This window comes from Pantherophis guttatus, chromosome 3 (assembly GCF_059756535.1).
Source record: "Pantherophis guttatus breed Tessera chromosome 3, ASM5975653v1, whole genome shotgun sequence".
Taxonomy (NCBI): domain Eukaryota; kingdom Metazoa; phylum Chordata; class Lepidosauria; order Squamata; family Colubridae; genus Pantherophis; species Pantherophis guttatus.
In genome coordinates, this window is record NC_142065.1 from 6,747,852 (window position 1) to 6,767,417 (window position 19,566).

Genomic DNA, 19,566 nt, shown 5'->3' on the forward strand with positions numbered 1-19,566 from the left:
ATGCGGGCCCCTGCTGCAAATCGGTAGTAAAGGTAAGTAGAACCCACCTTTGGTACAGTTCTGCTGAAAACTGGAAGTTAACTGACGGTGTTCAGCAAAACCGTTGTAAAAATGAGAACACGTGATTGTGGCATGCTGCAAATGGCCCTAAATGCATGTTGACCCGTGCCTGAACAGCAGTCACATGACTGTAGAGGGAACTTCAGATCTGGGTCATAAGTGCCCTTTTTGAGGTCTGTCGTAAATTCAAGGGATTGGTTGTTAAGTCAAGGACTAACTGTATTGTAGATCAGGGGTCTCCAACCTTGGCAAGTTTTAAGACTTGTGGGCTTCAACTCCCACAATTCCTCAGCCAGCTTTGCTCGGAGCCCACTGTAACAGCATTGCCAAAAAGGCATTAAGAGTTGTTAACCTAATTTTGCGAAGCTTCTTCTCCGGTAACATTGTATTGTTAACTAGGGCATACAAAACCTTTGCCCGACCAATTCTCGAATACAGCTCATCTGCCTGGAATCCGCACTGTCTATCGGACATTAATATGATTGAGCGGGCCCAGAGGTATTTCACAAGAAGAGTATTCCACTCCTTTACTCACAATAGAATTCCCTATGCCACCAGGTTTGAAATTTTGGGCTTGGACAATCTGGAACTGTGCCGCCTGCGGTATGATCTAAGCACAGTACACAAAATTATCTGCTACAATATTTTACATGTCAACGACTTCTTCAGCTTCAACCTGCACACACAATAGATACAAACTCAAGGTAAAGTGCTCCAAACTCAATTGCAGAAAATACGAGTTCAGCAACAGAGTGGTCAATGCCTGGAATGCTCTACTCGACTCCGTTGTTACATCCTCAAACCCTCACAGCTTCAACCTTAAACTGTCTACCGTGGACCTCACCCCATTCCTAAGAGGCCCGTAAAGGCGGTATGCATAAGCGCACCAGCGTGCCTACCATCCCTGTCCTACCGTCCCCATTTATTTGTATTCATTTCTTTCGTTCATATCCATGTTTATACCTGCTATGTTGTACATGTTTGACAAACTAATAAATACTAAATAACAAGTGACACCGACAGTCAGCTCTCTTCTGCTCCTCCCATCATTTTGGCCTGTCCGAGATCTGGAGTCAACCTCTGGCAAAGCATTTTTGGGGCTGGCAACGACACAACAGCCTAATTCAGCAGTGCACCATTTCTTCAGCTGCGCTCTTGATGCGCTAAGTTATTGTGATTTGAGCAAGGACCGTTCCAAAGCGCAGTATTGTTTTACGACCCTGGGATCCAGGGATCTCTCGCGAGTGTGCTTTTTACACTCAGCGAGAGATGTTTATGACAGCTACGATGGGGCTTGGTCTCATCAGAAAGGATCAATGGCTTGATAACCTGCCATCCATTTTTTTGAGTTCTTCCAAAAATTAGTTTTATGACTCTGGGCCAGTGGTGAAATCCAAATTTTTTTACTACCGGTTCTGTGGATGTGGCTTGGTGGGCGTGGTGTGGCTTGGTGGGCATGATTTGGTGGGGGTGGCAGGAGAAGGATACTGCAAAATCCCCATTCCCTCCCCATGCCTGGGGGAAGGATACTGCAAAATCCCCATTCCCTCCCCACGCCTGGGGGAAGGATACTGCAAAATCACCATTCCCTCCTCACTCCTGGGGTAAGGATACTGCAAAATCCCCATTCCCTCCCCACTCCTGGGGGAAGAATATTGCAAAATCTCCATTCTCACCCCACTCTGGGATCAGCCAGAGGAGATATTTGCCGGTTCTCCGAACTGCTCAAAATTTCCGCTACCGGTTCTCCAGAACCTGTCAGAACCTGCTGGATTTCACCCCTGCTCTCCTCCTTTCTTCCATACCCTGAGCTGAGAGACAGACAGACAAATTCCAGTAAAAAAAAAAAAAACAAGGAGCAAGAATGGAACAGTTAAACCCACTCTACCATTCAAGGAATTGCCCAAATGTAACAGTATACAGACTTTGGGCAAAATACAACTCTTATAGCTGCGCTCCAGGGCAGTTAGGACCCAGCCAGTGCTGAAGGATTAACAGCTGAATTCAGCAGCTGACCGGATATTTTTTGAATGTCACAACAGTGCCACCTGCGGGCATTTCCCAGGTCCTGATGCTCCCTCCAGGAAATGAAAGCTTGGACTTTCAATCAGAATAGAAGGGACCTTGGAGGTCTTCTAGTCCAACCCTGCCAGGAGACTACTCTATACCATTTCAGAAAAGTGGCTGTCCAGTCTCTTCAAAGTGACAGTAAAGCTATTCTATGTCTCTTCTTAAAAACTTCCAGTGATGAAGCACCCACAACTTCTGGAGGCAAGCTGTTCCACGGGTTAATTGCTCTCACTGTTAGGAAGGAGGTTTCTCCTTAATTCCACGTTGCTTCTCCCTTTCATTAGTTTCCATCTGTTGTTTCTTGTCTTGCCTTCTGTTGCTTTGGAAAATAAGTTGTACCCCTCTCCTTTGTGGCAGCCCCTCAAGTTTTATAAAGCGGTATTATTACCTCATATGATCTTGACTCTATGCCTTTGTTTATACAACCAATGATTGTATTAGCTTTTTTGGCAGCTGCTGCACACTGCTGGCTCATATTTAAGTGATCAATCGTCTACTAGAACGCCCAGGTTTCTCTCACAGTTTCTGTTTTTGAGTCAGGACTTGATCATTTCATTTGTACTTAAAAGAATAACAGAGTTAGAAGGGATCTTGGAGGTCTTCTCCTGCTCAAGCAGGAGATCCATTCTCCATTTTGGGAAATGGCTGTCCAATCTTTGTTTAAAAACCTTCAGTGATGGAGCACCCACAAGTTCCAAAGGCCTAGTAATTAAGGCACAGTGATCCACTGATTAATTGTTCTGTCGGGAAATCTCTTCTTAGTCCTAGGTTGCCTCTCTCTTTGAGAAGTCTCCGTCTGTTACTTTTTGTCCTGTCTTCTGGTGCTTTGAAGAATAGCTCGAACCCTTCTTCTCTGTGACAGCCCCTCAAATATTGGTATACTATTGTAGGAAGTTAGCACCCACCCCTTTCCTGGAAGAGTGAAATATTTTAGGAAATATGAAAAAGGCAGAATATTATATTTCCCTGGATGAGAAATGGAGAAGCATATTTTACAGACAAAGCAGCTCCCACCTTCCTGCCCCCCACCCTTTGTCAATGGGCCATTAAGGCCTGGGCCAGTTTATTCTACATAACAAAGATCTGCCTCCTTCAGGCAGAGCCATAGTAGGAATTGCCAAAGATCCAACAAAGATAGGATTAGCTCTCTACACAATATCAGCAGAAACTCACCACATGTGACTGGGAAGCACATGTGACCCACCCCCTGGGAGTCTGACAACCAGAGTACTCTTTCTGGGCCCCAGGAAGTTCAAAGCCAGAGAGAGCATAAAACCTGAAAAACTCGCTGTATCTGCCCCTTTTCTGTTCAGGAACTCAAGCCATGTGATCCTGTCCACCATTAAACCATCTTTCCAAGCAGCCTCCATGTTTCCAGTGTCTGTTTCCCCACTTGGAGCAGAATCTAGAAGGAGATTTCTTCCAACACTATCATGTCATCCCTAATCCTTTTCGTTGGACTAAAATCTGTTCCAAATTTGTAATTTACCGTAATAACATCATGAGTCAACCATCCCAGTCCTTGATACTCCAAAGTTGTCTTCTTCTCATCCCAAGCTAATGAGAGAGATCAACTGAAGTTTCAAGGTCAAAGGACTAGTAGTTAGCATGATCAGGCTGTTGTGATGTGATCCGATACCAGAGGATATGATTGTCAGCCATCTGTTGTGGGCTGAGTCACAACTTGATGGCTTTTTGGCTTGCCAATGTCCTTCTACCCCAAAGGGACAGACTCGCCCACCCAGATGATTAATGGAAGCTGATGGGTTGCTGAGAAAGGTTGGGTTATTTCCTGAGGATCGGGTGGGGTAGTTTGACTGAGCCTTCGTTGCTGCCTAGCAAGAGTTGTAACAAAGGTTTTGGGTCAAATGATTCCATGTGACTTATTGTGTGTCACTCGTTTGTTGGAAAAAATATCCATCTGGTTCAGTTCCAAGCAGGGAGAAAACGCTGGAAACATGGAGGCTGATTGGAAAGATGGTTTATTGATGAAACAGAACCACATGGGTTTGAGGTCCTGGGCAGCTGACCAAATGGAGTGGAGAATGAGGATTATTTAAAGCTCTCTTTGGGCTTTGAACTTGAGCTTCCTGTTCCTGTAGCAAGAGCATGTATTCTATTGGTTGCTGTAGGGGTAACAGCTAACTTTGTAGGTGCTGATGCAATGAAGGGGCTTGTTATGGCTGAGGTAGGCTAATCCTACCTTTGTTCAGAATAACCTGTCTTGAATGGATTACCAAAACTGCATTTCTAAAAGTTGGCCCCTTAGTTTTTACTTGGGGCAGAGAGCTGAGGTCTGAGTTTCTGTCTTTAGAAACATGTTTCTCCTTTGGGGAAAATATAATATTCTGCCTTTTTTAAATATTTCTTAAAATACTTTATTTTTCTAGGAGGGTGGGTGCTAACTTTCTACACGTTGGTTCTCTGAGCTTTGGAAGATGAAAGCATCAGAAAAGACTTTTTAATGCGCTGTCAGGAAAATCAAAGAGTAATTCTGACGTGGTGTGAGTAACAGCTCATATTCTGGATTACATTGAGGTATAACAGAGATGAAACAATAGAATATTTACATCTCAGGATTGGATGGTGCAGTCCAACCAATCCATTACCACGAACGTTGGCAGGATCCTGTGGTTACATGTGACATTTTTTGTCGTTTTCTTGGTCTCTGGCATTCTCTCCTTATCCTACTCTGGACACATTTTGTGAAGTTCCAGTTCTGGAGAAGTTGCAAGAGAAGAGAAGAGGATGACCAGGTGGATAAACTCAGTTGCCATAGTGACGAGTGGACCGTTGGAAGATTTTGAAGGACACAGGTTAGGGACACATCGTCATGGAGAACATCTGTCTACAGGGAGTCCTAGACTTACAACAGCTCGTTTAGTGGCCATTCGAAGTTACAATGGCACTGAAAAGTGACATAACCATTTTTCACACTTACCTTTGCAGCATCCCTATGGTCACATGATCAAAATTCAGATGCTTGGCAACTAACTCAGATTTATGACGGTCGCAGTGTCCCAAGGTCATGTGATCTCCTTTTGCTACCTTCTAACAAGCAAAGTTCAATGGGGAAGCCAGATTCACTTAAAACTGCAGCAATTCATTTAACAACTATGACAAGAAAGGCGTGAAAGGATTAGAGCATGCACAGAGCATACCTAACTCAACTTTGGATATTCCTTGCTGCTGAGAGAAGCTCCATTGTGACCTAATGCATAGATATCTGCATAGATAAAGCCTCCAGGCTGCCAAGCAGCCTAGCTAAGTAACTTGTCGTGAAATGCAAAATGTGAATTCTGCCTGTTGTAACTCATGTGAGATAACACCCCCTAAACAAAACTCTGCGCTACATACCAGAAAATGTATTATTTTCTCCTTCCGAGGTCCTTTTGTTTTCAGAGCGCTGAGAAAATGATGAGGCTTGCAGGAACTAATGGATATGAAGTTACGTTTCTAACTCTATGACGATCTGTGCAAGCTGTGCAAACTATAAAAAGTTCGTGAAAAAGCGTCTTCGGCTTTTGCTCTCTCTCTGCCTGCTCTGTTTAAGGTGGGAGATAAAAGGTCGCCCAGTTTTGCTTTCCGATCAGAAATAAAATGGATTATCAGTTGCCTCGTGTTCAGAGTTTTGTTGGACTGATCAGATTCTGAGCTGCACTCGAAAACAAGTGGTAAAATGTCTCATTTGGCAACAGATATGTTGGGATCAGTTGGGTTGTAAATCGAGGACTAGCTGTAGTCAGTAGTAGGCAATGCTGACTTAACAGAATGGTCCCCCAACTGGCAGAATTAGAACTCATGCCTAGCTTGGCATCTTTCATTTATTTCATTTATTGGATTTATATACCACCCTACTCCCGAAGGACTCAGGGTGGTGAACAGAAACACATAAATACAAAATTTAAAAACAGAATAAAACCTAATTAAACAATTTGGCTGAGACAAATTTAAAACACCCAATAATTTTAAAAACAAATTAAAATTTACATTTTAAAGAGGAAAGAGGCCCTTTAAAAGGCCAGTGTTTCTCAACCTTGGCAACTTGAAGATGAATGGACTTCAACTCCCAGAATTCCCCAGCCAGCATAGCTGGCTGGGGAATTCTGGGAGTTGAAGTCCACTCATCTTCAAGTTGTCAAGGTTGAGAAACACTGCCATAGGCGGAATTAAAAGGCCCACAGATCTTTTGCAGGCCAAGCTAACGGCTCTAACGGTCCATTCAAAAAAAAAAAAAAAAGGGTGGGGTCGCAAAGGAAAAACCTGGCGAACGCCACCCCCGCCCCCGCAGAATCCGCCGAGCATGCTGGGATTCGGAGTCCGTTCCTCAATATCTAAGCCTAAACTGCCTCCTTGTGCGGGACTGCAGTTCCCGAAAGGCTTTGCGAAGCGAACGCACAGGTGCAGCGCCGCACGGCCCTCTGGGAGAGGCGGGCGCCTCGCAGGGAAGAGCGAACTTCGTTTCCCAGCATGCCTTTGGGCGAGCGGCCAAAAACCGGAAGAGGCGTTGCCGTGGTCACCGAAAGGCAGCTCGCCCGCTCTTCGCCGCGGCTCAGCCGGCAGCGTCCCGGGGACGGAGCTACCTCGCCTCCCTCCTCCCCGGGGCCAAAGCGCGGAGCGGAGAGCCGGCGCCATGGGCGGGGAGGAGGAGGAGGTCCTGCGCATCGCCAAGCGGCTCGACAAGATGGTCGCCAAGAAGAGCGTGGTGAGTGGGGGGCGCCGGCGCAGCCCGCCGCCTTCCCGGCCCGCGGAGGAGCCCGTCCGGAGGCCCGCCCTGCACCACCGCCGCCTCCTCCTCCACCTCCGACAAACTCCCGTTGCTTGGCCGTCTCCAGTTTCTCAGAGAACCCCCCCCCCTTCCAAGTCCGTCCTCGTCGCTGCCATGGCAACGCCCGCGCCGCATCGCCTGGAGAACGGGCCCCGCCCAGGACAGCCCCTTGGCCCCGCCTCCTCGCCGCTATTTAAATACTTTAGCCGTTGGCCACGCCCTCGCTCTTGCCGTGAAGCGCTGGTGGCCCCGCCCACTGCTCTAGCGCTTCGCCCGCCCCTTTGAAACCACGCCCCCCTCCCTGACCGCCGCAGCTTTGGCTGCCCGCCTTCGCCGTCCTTGTTCCATCGAGCGTAGCTTCTCGCGCCCGCCCGCGTTCTTTTTTTTTTGGGGGTGTGTGTGTGAATCGGTGGGGCGCTTTAAGGGAAAAGATAACCCCCCCCCCACTTGGCCCGTGTTGGCATCCTCACTTCTTTGCAAGGTTTCCAGATTCCTTTGAGTTGATCTCGATTCCGGGGGATGATGCTTTGTCCTTAAAAAATTCCTTTTTCCCCCTTGGAAGCTTTGGACATTTGGGCTGAGATTTCCTGGTGGTCTCCCATCCAGGGAACAACCCGTCTGATCCGGCTTCATTGTTTTGAGCCAATCGGAACTTAACATGGGGTGGCCACCTGCTGAAAGCAAAGAGAAAGGCTTCCACAAGCTGCTTAAAGACATCCATGTACAGGCAGTCCTCGACTTACGGCCACAATTGAGCCCAACATTTATGTTGCTAAGTGAGAAATTGGTTAGCAATAGCAATGGTATTTAGACTTGTATACCGCTTCACAGTGCTTTACAGCCCTCTCTAAGCGGTTTACGGAGTCGGCATATTGCCCCCCAAAATTTGGGTCCTTAAAGGGAGTTTTGCCCCATTTTACAACATTTTCCTGCCATAGTCTGAGCGTGGATAGCTCAGCAGACTAATGCATTATAATTAACATCCAGCTGTCTGCAGTTACTCTAAATTCGAATCTCGCCAGGCTCAAGGTTGACTCAGCCTTCCATCCTTTCTAAGGTAGGTAAATTGAGGACCCAGTTTGTGGGGGCAATAAGCTGACTTTGTATAAAATATACAAAAGTATGAAGGCTATTGCTTAACGCATTGTAAGCCGCCCTGAGTCTCCGGAGAAGGGCGGCATATAAATCAAATTAAAAAAAAAAGTTGTTAAGTAAATCACTGTGGTCGTTAGATTAGTAACACGGTTAAGTGAATCAGGCTTCCCCATTGATTTTGCTTGTCAGAAGGTCACAAAGTGGGGGATGACATGATCCCCGCACACTGCAACCGTCATAAATGTGAGTCAGTGGTCAAGCATCCGAATTGTAAATCACGTGATCATGGGGATGCTGCAGTGGTATAAGTGTGAAAAATGGTCACAAGTCACTTTTTTCAGAGCCGTTGTAACTTCAAACGGTCACCAAACGAGCTGTTGTAAGTTGAGGACTATCACTATTTTATTTCTTGGGGGAAAAAAAACCCTAACTTTCTGAGAAATCTACAGTAGGTCGCAATGCCTAGCCAACTTTTGACTGGTCTCAGAAGAGGAATAGATCTGGCTAATATTTGCATGGGAGACTGCCGGAAAAAAACAAGGGATGTAAGATTCATATGGGGGGGGGGGGGAAATCACAAAAAAATGCAGGTAGTCCTTGATTTATAATCATAATTGGGACCAGAATTGTGAAACGAGGAGGTTGTTAAATAATTGCACCTGATTTTGTGGCCTTTTTTTGCCACCGTTGGTAAACGAATCACTGCAGTTGCAAAGTGAATCAAGGCTGGGTCCCTTCCCCCACTTGATTTTGCTTGCCAAAAGCCAACTGGGGAGGTCGCAAACGCCGACTATATGACCAAGCGCCCGAGTTTTGATCACATGATCAAGTGTGAGGACAGGTCATAAGTCACTTTTTTTCTAGTGCTGTCGAAACCGCTGGGAAACAAATGGTTGTAAGTCAAGGACCATTTTTGAGCTGTTTTTAAGGAATCACCAGGAGCACTTCCACTACTACAGACGGGGCAAGCCACTAGTATATAAAAAGAGAGGAAATGCCGCTCTTTTGTAGCACTGATAATGTTACCTAGTTGGGTAATGAAATGTCTGCAAGAAAACCACCAAGCTCAAGAGAACACCAAGGATTCCATAATCCTTTTCCTCCTCCATTTTTGCCACTTCCTTCTAGCATTGATGATGTTATCTAGTTGGGTAATGAAACGCCTGCATGCAAATAACCAAGCTCAGAGAGCACAAATGACCACACTGATTAAAAGTCTTTGGAAACCTACAATGTCGTCTAATTTGAAAGGTTAAGTTAGGCAACCACAGTTTCATTTTTCTTTTGTTTCATATAATATTATTTCAATTGATACACCGTATATTTTGACCGAACTAGCTTTTTCCATTCCTATACTGTATCTCCCTCTCTGATTGGTAACGGCCCTCTATTTCTGCTTAGACTTGTGAATTTGAGCCCCTTTTCTATACCATGTTTTCCCGAAAATAAGACCCTGTCTTATATTTTTTTGAACCCTGAAATAAGTGCTTGGCCTTATTGCCATGTGCTCAAAAGCCCAATTGGGCTTATTATCAGGGGATGTCTTATTTTGGGGGAAACGGTATTTACGTCACCTCATCAAAACGATTTAACAATTTGATATTGGATGTCTCTTAACTTGTGGAATTTCTTTTATTTTTGAGGAAGGGGCAATGGACTTGCTGAAGGAACTGAAAAGTATGCCGATAACCCTGCATTTACTACAGGTAAACCATGATATTGACTTATCTCTTTTCCTCCTAATGTATTCTCAATTTCTCTAGACATCTTTAGGTGTTATACTTTGAAAAAGATTAATACTTGATCATGAATGAAGACCTATACAGATAGTCCTCGAGTTATGACCACAATTGAGCCCAAAATGTATGTTGCAAAGTGTGAAATTTGTTAAGTGAGCTTGGCCCCATTTTACGACATTTCTCGCCACGTTTGTTCAGGGAATCACTGCCGTCGTTAAATTAGCAACACGATTGTTAAGTAAATCTGGTTTCTCCAGCTTGTCAGAAGGTCGTAAAACATGACACTGGGACACTGCAACCGTCATAAATGTGAGTTAGTGGTCCAGCATCCGAATGTAAATCACGTGAGCGTGGGGATGCTGCAATGGTCATAAGTCTGAAAAATGGTCATAAGTCACTTTTTTCAGTACCGTTGTAACTTTCAGTGGTCACTTAGTGAACTATTGTAAGTTGAGGACTATCTGTACTGTCTGTCCATTTTTTGTGCTTTACGTAAATACCTCGCTGCACTATATAATATCAATATAATACAGTGGTGAAATCTAAAATTTATTACTACTGGTTCTGTGGGCGTGGCTTGGTGGAGGGGGGTAATGTGACTGGGTGGGCGTGGCCAATTTTTTTTTTTTACTTTTAAAATCATTTTTTCTACAACCTCTTCGGCGAAGAGGTTGTAAAAAAATGCTTTCAAAAGGCTCTGACGATCCCAGCTGAGTTGCCTGATCGGCAGAGGCTTTTTTTCTTTTAAAAGCCTCTGCCGATCAGGCAACTCAGCTTGGATCGTCAGAGCCTTTTCTGAAGAAGTTGTAGAAAAAATGCTTTTAAAAGCCTTTGATGATCCCAGCTGAGCCGCATGATCATCAGAGGCTTTTTTTTTTTTACTTTTAAAAGCATTTTTTCGGCCGAAGAGGTTGTAGAAAAAATGCTTTAATTTTTTTTATTATTTTTTTTTAAAAAACCTCTTGATGATTGCGCGGCTCAGCTGGGCATGGGAGGGGGTGGGTGGGCAGGGATTTTTGCTACCGGTTCTCCGAACTACCCGCCTCCATCGCTACCGGATAGGGCGATCCGGTCCAAACCGGGAGCATTTCACCCCTGATATAATATGTTCAAAACCCATTTCCGATTGTGGTTTGGTGTCCCATGGCATGAAAATTAAAGCCAAGATTCTGTACACAGTAAGCAAAAAAAAAATAGGACAGAGGTAAGATTTCTAAAGTAAACAGTTCTAAAGTTGTTGCTTTGTGAAATTTAGTGCAAATTGCCAAACAGAAACACGGGAAAAAAGAAAAATGATAGCCGAAGGCGGCCTAATCCTCCACTCCGTTTGAGGTTTTTTAAAATTGTATTTTGTTTTTCGCTGGATGACGGACATGTGTTTATCCCAAGATATTTAAACTCAGTTAATTATGTTTGACTCACTACCTCCACTGGAAGTTGGTTTCAAGCTTCCTCTACTCTTTCTGTGTCCTCGACTTACGACCCCAATTGAGCCCAAAATTTAGGTGGCTAAGGTGAGAGTTGGTTAAGTGAATTTTGCCCCATTTTATGACCTTTCTTGCCACAGTCGTTAAGTGAACCACGGCCATTGATAAATTAGTAATCTGGTTATTAAGTGAATCTGGCTTCCCCATGGACTTTGCTAGTCAGAGTTGCAAAAAGTGATCGCATGACTCTGGGATGCTGCAACGGTCATAAGTATGAACCAGTTGCCAAGCATCCAAATTTTGATTACGTGACCATGCAATGGTCGTAAGTGTGAACAAAAGTCGTAAGTCACTTTTTTTCAGTGCTGTTGCAACTTTGAACGGTCACTAAATGAACTGTTGTAAGTCAAGGACTACCTGTACAGTAGTGGCCAAAATTGTGGAAACCTTTTGGGAAAAGTGTATTTTTGAGGTTTGATGGTTAATAACACCACTTCTTTTTTGGGAGTTTCAAGATAATCCTATTCCACTGCTGGAATGGCCTGGGAATAGCCCAGACCTTCACCCAATTGAAAATCTATGGAACCAACTAAAGAAACTTGTTAGTCAGAAGCAACCCAGCAATAAAACCCAGTTAATAGAAGCCATCATTCAATCTTGGTTTCACATTATAACAGCTGCAGAACTAAAAGACTTGGTTCACTCCATGGGAAGACGTTGTAAGGCCGTCATTCATGCTAAAGGTTACCCAACTAAGTATTAACTGACATGGGGATCATTTTTGCATAGTTTGTTTTTTCTATGGTGATCATTTTTGTATATCTCGTGTTTTCTACGTGTTTCACTTTTCTTCTTTATACTGTAACTGCTATTATAATAGCAAATCCTTCATAAAAGTTATTGCTTTACATTCTTGATTAAATTATCTTTCCATTGATCTATAATTTTATGCTACTCAAAAAAAAAAAAAAAGTGGTGTTATTAGCTAGTTTTAGAAAATGCAGTTTTCCCAAAAGGTTTCCACAATTTTGGCCACTACTGTAGTTAAAAATGTCACATGAAAAGGCCTTTCTAACATTACTTTTGAACTTCTCTCCTGTCACTTTGAGGGTGATGCTCCCGAGTTCTTGATTTTTGCCTAATATTGAGAATACCGCCATGTAGAAAAATAGCCTGCGGCTAAATCTTAACTTAAGAGTTTTGGCAGTCTTCCCTTGTCTTGAAGAATTTAACCTTCATTGAAACATTGCTAGTTTTGGGGCCAAATCACTTCTTCGTTTAATATTTTGCAGTCTACCCGAATCGGGATGTCTGTGAACGCCCTTCGGAAGCAAAGCACAGATGAAGATGTAATTGCACTCTCCAAGTCGCTTATCAAGGCTTGGAAGAAACTGCTAGGTAAGAAATAGGTGTAGGTGAGTCAAATAATAAAAAAAATGTTATGGAATAAATCAAGATACACCTACTTTTGGTTTTGAGCCACATCATGTTCGTGCAGAATATGAAGGCTGGAATTGCATTCTCTTTTCCCTGTACAGGTAGTTCATTTAGTGACCATTCAAAGTTACAACGGCATTGAAACGTGTGACTTATGACCGTTTTTCAGAGTTACGGCCGGTTGCAGCCTCCCCATGGTCACACGATCAAAACTCAGAGGCTTGGCAAATGGTTCATATTTATGACGGTTGCAGTGTCACGAGATCCGCTTTTGTGACCTCCTGGCAAGCAAAGTCCGTGGGGAAGCTAGATTCGCTTAACGTCCGTGTTACTCACTTAACAAATGCAACGGCCCGCTTAACAACTGTGGCAAGAAAAGCCGCGAAATGGGGCAAACTCACTTCCCAAATGTTTCACTTAGCAACGTAAATTTTGGGCTCAATTGTGGTCATAACTCAAAGACTGTCTGTAGAGGTTTTATCATACTATGATTTCTAGGAAATTGTTTTTTTGTCAAACTTTGTCAGCCTTCCTGCTTAAACTAAGATAGGAAAACTTGACCAGGTGAACTAAACCTGCTTAATTGGAAGGCTACCTTAACAGAATCTTGCAAGTCTGAAGGTACAGACTTCCTGCCTGCCCACTTTTAACTGCTAGAGTCATTAGTGCAGGTCCCTCTTAACCATTAAACCAGTTTTTCTCAGCCTTGGCAACTTTCAGATGTGTGGGACTTCAACTCCCAGAATTCCCCCACCATCAACGATTAATGCCAGACTGGCTGGGGAATTCTGGGGAATGAAGTCCCATAATCCGAAAGTTGCCAAGATTGAGAAACAGTGCTGTAAACTCTCAGAATTCCCCAATCTTAACAAACCTTGATGAATTCCTAATTCTACTACTTCCTTCATGCTAAGTCCATGAATACAGGTAGTCCTAGAGTTACGACCACAGTTGAGCCCAAAGTTTATCGTGTGTCAGTGGGTGTCGCACATTGGTGGTTGTGACGCATATTTTGAGTGACAGGGAGCCATAGCTGAGGGGTGAAAGAGCCACATGCCACTCCAGAGCCGCAGGTTGCTGACCCCTGCCCTAACCCATTGACTTTGCTTGTCAGGAGGTCACAAAAGCGGATCACATGACCCGGGGACACCACAACCGTCATAAACATGAACCATTTGCCAAGCCTCTGATTTTTGATCATGTGACCATGGGGTACTGCAACTGTCGAAACTTACAAAAAACGGTTCACAAGTCACCTTTTTTCAATGCCGTTGTAACTTTGACCGGTCACTAAATGAACTGTTGTAAGTCGAGGATCAGCTGTACTGAGATTCATGGCTGCTATCTTGAGAATCGATCCTCAAATGCTTATTATTACGATTTTACTTCTAAATTAGATTGAGTTCAATTTTCGTTGAACGCTGCGGGTCATAAAAAACAAACCAATGACAATTACGCACCTTCCAAAAGTCGAAGCAATCAAACATGAACAGGCTTCAAGTCCAAAGAGAGGACAAGATAGTGTTGTGGCCTGGCAGCAGATTTGGACAGTGAGGAGGTTGGGGAGGAAGATGGGCCAGTCCTGGAGTCTGGGGAAGACTCGGACGAGGGCTCTACGTCAGAGGCAGAGAGGGGGCCAAGGCCATCTGGTAGTTCTTTGCTGCCTCCAGAGTCTGACATCAGCAAGGCAGAAGAACAGCGGAGCCTGTTCCCAGTGTGCACATCCGCAGAGCTGCCAGAAGACAGGAACAATTAAGAAACAGGGTTGACTTGGGAGTAAGGCTTGGAGATGATTGGCCCCTCCCATAAGACATAAAAGAGGACCGAATGGGACGTGAGCTTTTGCAGGAAGCAATTAGTTCATCTGATCGGTTAAAGCTTTGGAAAGTTCTGTTTGACTCTGTGCTAAGTTTGGCCTTGCCTTGCATGTGGCAATTAGTTCTCTGGCAGCATTCCAAGGGAGATAAGGTGGGTGTTTATAAACATTCCCCTGAAAGATTGTTTGAGAAGCCTTTTGGACTGGGAATGACAATAATTCACAGCCGTATGAATTAGAGAGGCTTGTCGGGACTAAGATTGTGTTTTATGTTTTCTAAGGAAGCCTAGGTCAGAACAGATAGATATGTAGGAACACAGCCTTAACCCTGAATGTCCCCCTGCTATATCTCTTTTGAGAAATAACAAAAATTTCCAGGAAAAAGATGTAGCTAGAACTGGATTCATTTCCTGGCAAAAGCTGGTATGTTGCACGGTCTTTTAATTGCCAGGAAAATCACATCCTCTCTCCATCATTGTCCATGTCATGACAGATGTTCTTCCAAGCCTCCTCAGGTGTTAACATAGAAACCTGGACCATGCTGTTATCTACTGCTTTGGAGGCTAACTGACTCAGAAGACGATCTTATGACCAAAGAATGAGCTGTCCTAGAACCTCACTAGTGGCACAAGACCCATGGGCTTCCTTATGGCGACTTCATTCTTTACTGCTTGTCCTTCTTCCTCCTTAACTCTGTTCAGATGCTTCCGAAGATAAGAGAGATGAGAAGAAGAAGAGTTCTCTGCCAGCCTCTTCTTCAAAAGAGACGGGTGATTCAAGAGACCAAAGGTAATCCTTAGCCAGAGATAGTGGTATTGTACCAGTTGCCCCCTTAACCCACCCAGGTTTTGTTTCAAATGTTTATTTAATTCATATCCCACCTTTATTATTTGTTTTATAAACAATTCAAGGCAGTGAACGTAGCCAATACTCCTCCTTCCTCCGATTTTCCCAATAACAACAATCCTATGAGGTGGGCTGGGGTGAAAGAGAGAGAGAGAGAGAGAGAGAGAGAGAGAGAGAGAGAGAGAGAGACTGGCCCAAGGTCACCCAGCTGGCTTTCATGCCTAAGGCGAGACTAGAACTCCCAACCTCCTGGTGATTGGCCCAAAGTCACCCAGCAGCTTTCATGCCTAACATGGGACTATTGTGGTCCGCCAGCAGCCTGCGGAGCTGGCAGCAGAATCAGACAGTGAGGAGGCTGGGGAGGATCATGGGCCAGTCCTGGAGACTGGGGAAGGCTCAGATGAGGGCTCTGCGTCAGAGGCAGAGAAAGGGCCATCTGGGAGGTACGTTCTGCCTCCGGAGTTTCCAGAGTCGGACCTCAGAGAGGCAGAGGAACAGGGGGAGCCTGTTCCCAGTGCGCGCATGCGCAGAGCTGCCAGAAGGTAAGAATAGTTAAAACAAAAGGGATGACTCAGGAGTAAGGCCTGGAGATGATTGGCCCCTCCCATAAGACTTAAAAGTGGACCAAAGGCACATGGGCCTTTGCAGGAAGCAACGTTGTTAATTCTGTGCAGTTTAAAGTCTGAAGCTCTGTTTGATTCTGGACTCCGTGTGACTTTGCCAATTAGGTCTTTTGCAGCGTGTCAAGGGAGATAAAGGTGGGTGATTATTAGCCTTATCCCGGAGGACTCTTTACAACTATAATAAAGAGTTCACAGATGAACTATTCTGTTCGTCTGTGAATGAACAGAATTCACAGCTGTTAAAATAAAACAGGTTTTGGGGACTATTCGTGTGTTTTACTGACTCAGGAAGCCTAGGTCAGAACAGGGACTAGAACTCCCAATCTCCTGGTGATTGGTCCAGAGTCACACAGCAGCTTTCATGTCTAACATGGGACTAGAACTTCCAATCTCCTGGTGTTTGGCCCAAAGTCACCCTGTAGTTTTCATGTCTACGGCGGGACTAGAACTCCCAATCTCCTGGAGTTTGGCCCAAAGTCACCCAGCAGCTTTCATGCCTAAGGCAGGACTAGAATTCAGTTTTCCTATGATTGGCCAAAAGTCATCCAGTTGACTTTCATGCCAGGGCAGGACTAGAACTCACTGTCAACTTGCCAAGTTTTCAAGTCGGAAACTTCACACTCACAGCTTCCCAGTTTTCTAGCCAGATGCCTGTTATTATTAATATCAGTGTGGCTTCCCTACTTAGCTTAATTCAAAGGGCGAAATGTTACTTTTCTTCTGACAAAGATTCCCAAGAAGCGATGGTGGCTCCATCTTGACAAACAGGTTATAATGTCCTTTTTCTGAACCTTACAGTTACAAATGGAAAAAAAAATAATAATAAACACCTGCAAAACTCAGTGGACTTCGTGCATTTCTTTTTATCCTTGTTTATTATTTGATTCACTTTCATTTCTCCCGTCTTTCTCACGCTCCTCCTTTTATTAATAAAGGCCATTTCTCATTTTGTTGCTTTTATTTCATTTGTAGTTTTCTTTCTTCCTTTATTAACCCACCCTTCTGTTTATGCACATACATTTCTTTTGACTTAAGTAGTACCACCGTGCCACAAAGGATCCTTTTATCCTTTGGCCAGCGATAAAAAAAACCAACAACTGGCCATGCCACCTGTCCTAAATCTTACAATTTCTCTGCTCCAACTGCACCAATGTAGCCATATTCCAAATTCCTTCGTAGGATTCTTCGTAGGATTTTTTAAGGGTTTTAATGGGTTCATTTTAAAATTTTTAGATTTTAGCCTTTATTTTTATTGTGGCTTGTGTTTTATTGTTGTGAGCCGCCCTGAGTCCATTGTGAGATAGGGCGGCATATAAGCCGAATAAAATAAATAAATAAATAAATAAATTCTCACACAATTCTGCGTGTGAATCAACCACTCAAATTGGGGGGGAGCTTGGGATTCCCATTCAGAGGAGTAATCCTAGTCATTTCCCCTAGAACATGATGTTGATTTAAGCTTTTTCTGGTTAGAAACACACAGAGACTTGATGTTAAAAAGGTTCTACACCTAATAAGTAATTGAGTTTAGACAGTTGGTTGGGCCATTACTCTGCTGAACACTTAATTTTCACAGTGCTGTCTAATGTCCATTTATATTTGCCACGGAGTATGGCTGTATTATTACTATTATTTATGCTTATTATTATTATCTTTCTTACTCTCCCCTCTTAATGGTATGATTATAATGATGATTGTCATTATTCTGTTGCTTTGCATGTACACTAAGAGCTTCTGCATTGGAGACGAATTCCTTGTGTGCATGATCATCAAATAAAGTATTCAATTCAATTCAATTCAATTCCCCATTGAACCACATCTTGCTATGCCAAATATTCAATAATACAGAGAAGCATGACCCATTGTACTGTTTGGGTGTTAGGAATGATTTTTATTGATCCAACGGTGCTTTTTCAAGAGGCAACTTTGTTCTTCCTTGAAGGCGTTTCATTTCTCATCCAAGAAGCTTCTTCAGTTCTGACTGAATAGTGGGGAATGGAAGGATTTATATTCTTTGCAGTCATCTGGTTGTTAGCACTCTCTCTGAGAGTCGTTGAGGCCACTTGGAGATTTATCTATATCCTCAGGATCCCCTGAATCAGAGTACAAATGAAAGAGATGGAAGGGACCTTGGAGGTCTTCTAGTCCATCCCCCAGTGAGTTTTGCCCCATTTTACGACCTTTCTTGCCACTGTTGTTAAGTGAATCGTTGCAGTTGTTGAGTTAGTCGCACAGTTGTTCAGTGAATCTGGCTTCCCCATTGACTTTGCTCGTCAGAAGGTCGCAAAAGTTGATCAACATGGTAACCGTCATAAATATGAGTCAGTGGCCCAGCGTCTGAATTTTGACCATGTGACATGTGGGTGCTGCAGAGGTCATAAGTGTGAAAAGTCATAAGTCCCTCAGTGACCTGTTCCTTATCAGCCCAACCCATGTAAGCATTTGCAGCGCTAAAGATACAGCAGATTCTTTGCACAGCGGGTGTTGAAGCTACTCAGAGCTCTTACTTAATGGTTACGGCTGTTGTGTAGAAGGCAATTCAATGAATCAATCAGAATAGACCTGGAAGGGACCCCCTGCTCAAGCAGAAGATCCTATATCATTCCAGACAAGTGGCTGTCTAGTCTCCTTTTAAAAACCTCCAGTGATGAAGCACCCACAACTTCTGGTGGCAAGCTGTTCCCCTGGTTAATTGTTCTCACCATTAAGAAGTTTTTCCTTAATTCCAGGTTGCCTCTCTCCTTGATTAGTTTCCATCCGTTGTTTCTTCTCTTGCCCTCTTGATCCCCTTCCTCTTTGTGGCAACCTCTCTGACTTACAAATATCTTGTGGCGCAGTGGTGAGAATGCAGTACTGCAGGCTACTTCTCCTAGCTGCTGGCTGCCAGCAGTTCAGCAGTTCGATTCTGACCGGCTCAAGGTTGACTCAGCCTTCTGTCCTTCCGAGGTCGGTAAAATGAGGACCCAGATTGTTGGGGGAAAATATGCTGACTCTGTTAAATTGCTTAGAGCCGTGAAGCACTGTGAAGCGGTATATAAGTCTAAGCGCTAGTGCTATTGAAACATGAAGAAGCTAATACTATCTGGATAAGCCACTTAAATGGAGTCTGCTAAGGATTAAATGCTCCCGATGCTCAAATTAATTGGCATTACTGGTGGAATTACTCAGATTATTCTGTATTACGTTATAGAGATAGCCATGAATTAAGTTCCACAAGGTTTGTGCTGCACTCAGTTGGTTTGTACTTTTTTTTTTATTGAAAAAATAAATGAATCATAAGATAAATAGCTTGTCCGTCACAGCATATGGAACCCATAAAATTGACGACAGAGTAATTGGAAAGACCACTTTCAACATACCAAAAGATAGATCAGGGCTCTTCAAACTTGGCAGTTTTAAGACTTGTGGACTTCAACTTCCAGAATTCTCCAGCCAGCATAGCATAGCTGGCTGGAGAATTCTGGGAGTTGAAGTCCACAAGTCTTAAAAGCTGCCAAGTTTGAAGACCTCTGAGCTGGATAGAAGCAAAGGTTTGCATATACAGGTAGTTCTCAACTTACAACTATTTATTTAGTGACCATTCAAAGTTACAACGGCACTAAAACTGACTTACGATTGGTCCTTGCATTTACAACTGTCCCAGTATCACCACAGTCACGTGATCTGTGAGAGTGGCAAATACCTG

The 19,566-nt window shown here is 43.9% G+C and overlaps 1 protein-coding gene across 3 annotated transcripts in view; it reads left to right on the plus strand.

Moving 5' to 3' along the window:
* Nucleotides 1-6,585: 6,585 nt before the first annotated feature.
* Nucleotides 6,586-19,566, plus strand: part of TCEA2 (transcription elongation factor A2) — a 34,319-nt gene continuing 21,338 nt past the window's right edge. For 2 of the 3 annotated variants that reach the window (XR_015733475.1, XM_034401801.3), the window contains exons 1-4: nucleotides 6,675-6,835; nucleotides 9,637-9,699; nucleotides 12,452-12,557; nucleotides 15,114-15,201. Coding sequence is in view for 2 of the 3 variants with exons in the window: in XM_034401801.3 (XP_034257692.1) it covers nucleotides 6,764-6,835; nucleotides 9,637-9,699; nucleotides 12,452-12,557; nucleotides 15,114-15,201 (329 nt within the window). In the remaining variant the exon portion in view is untranslated. Of the gene's footprint in view, nucleotides 6,836-9,636; nucleotides 9,700-12,451; nucleotides 12,558-15,113; nucleotides 15,202-19,566 lie in introns of all 3 variants that reach the window. The other variant, XM_087891006.1, reaches the window with a different exon arrangement.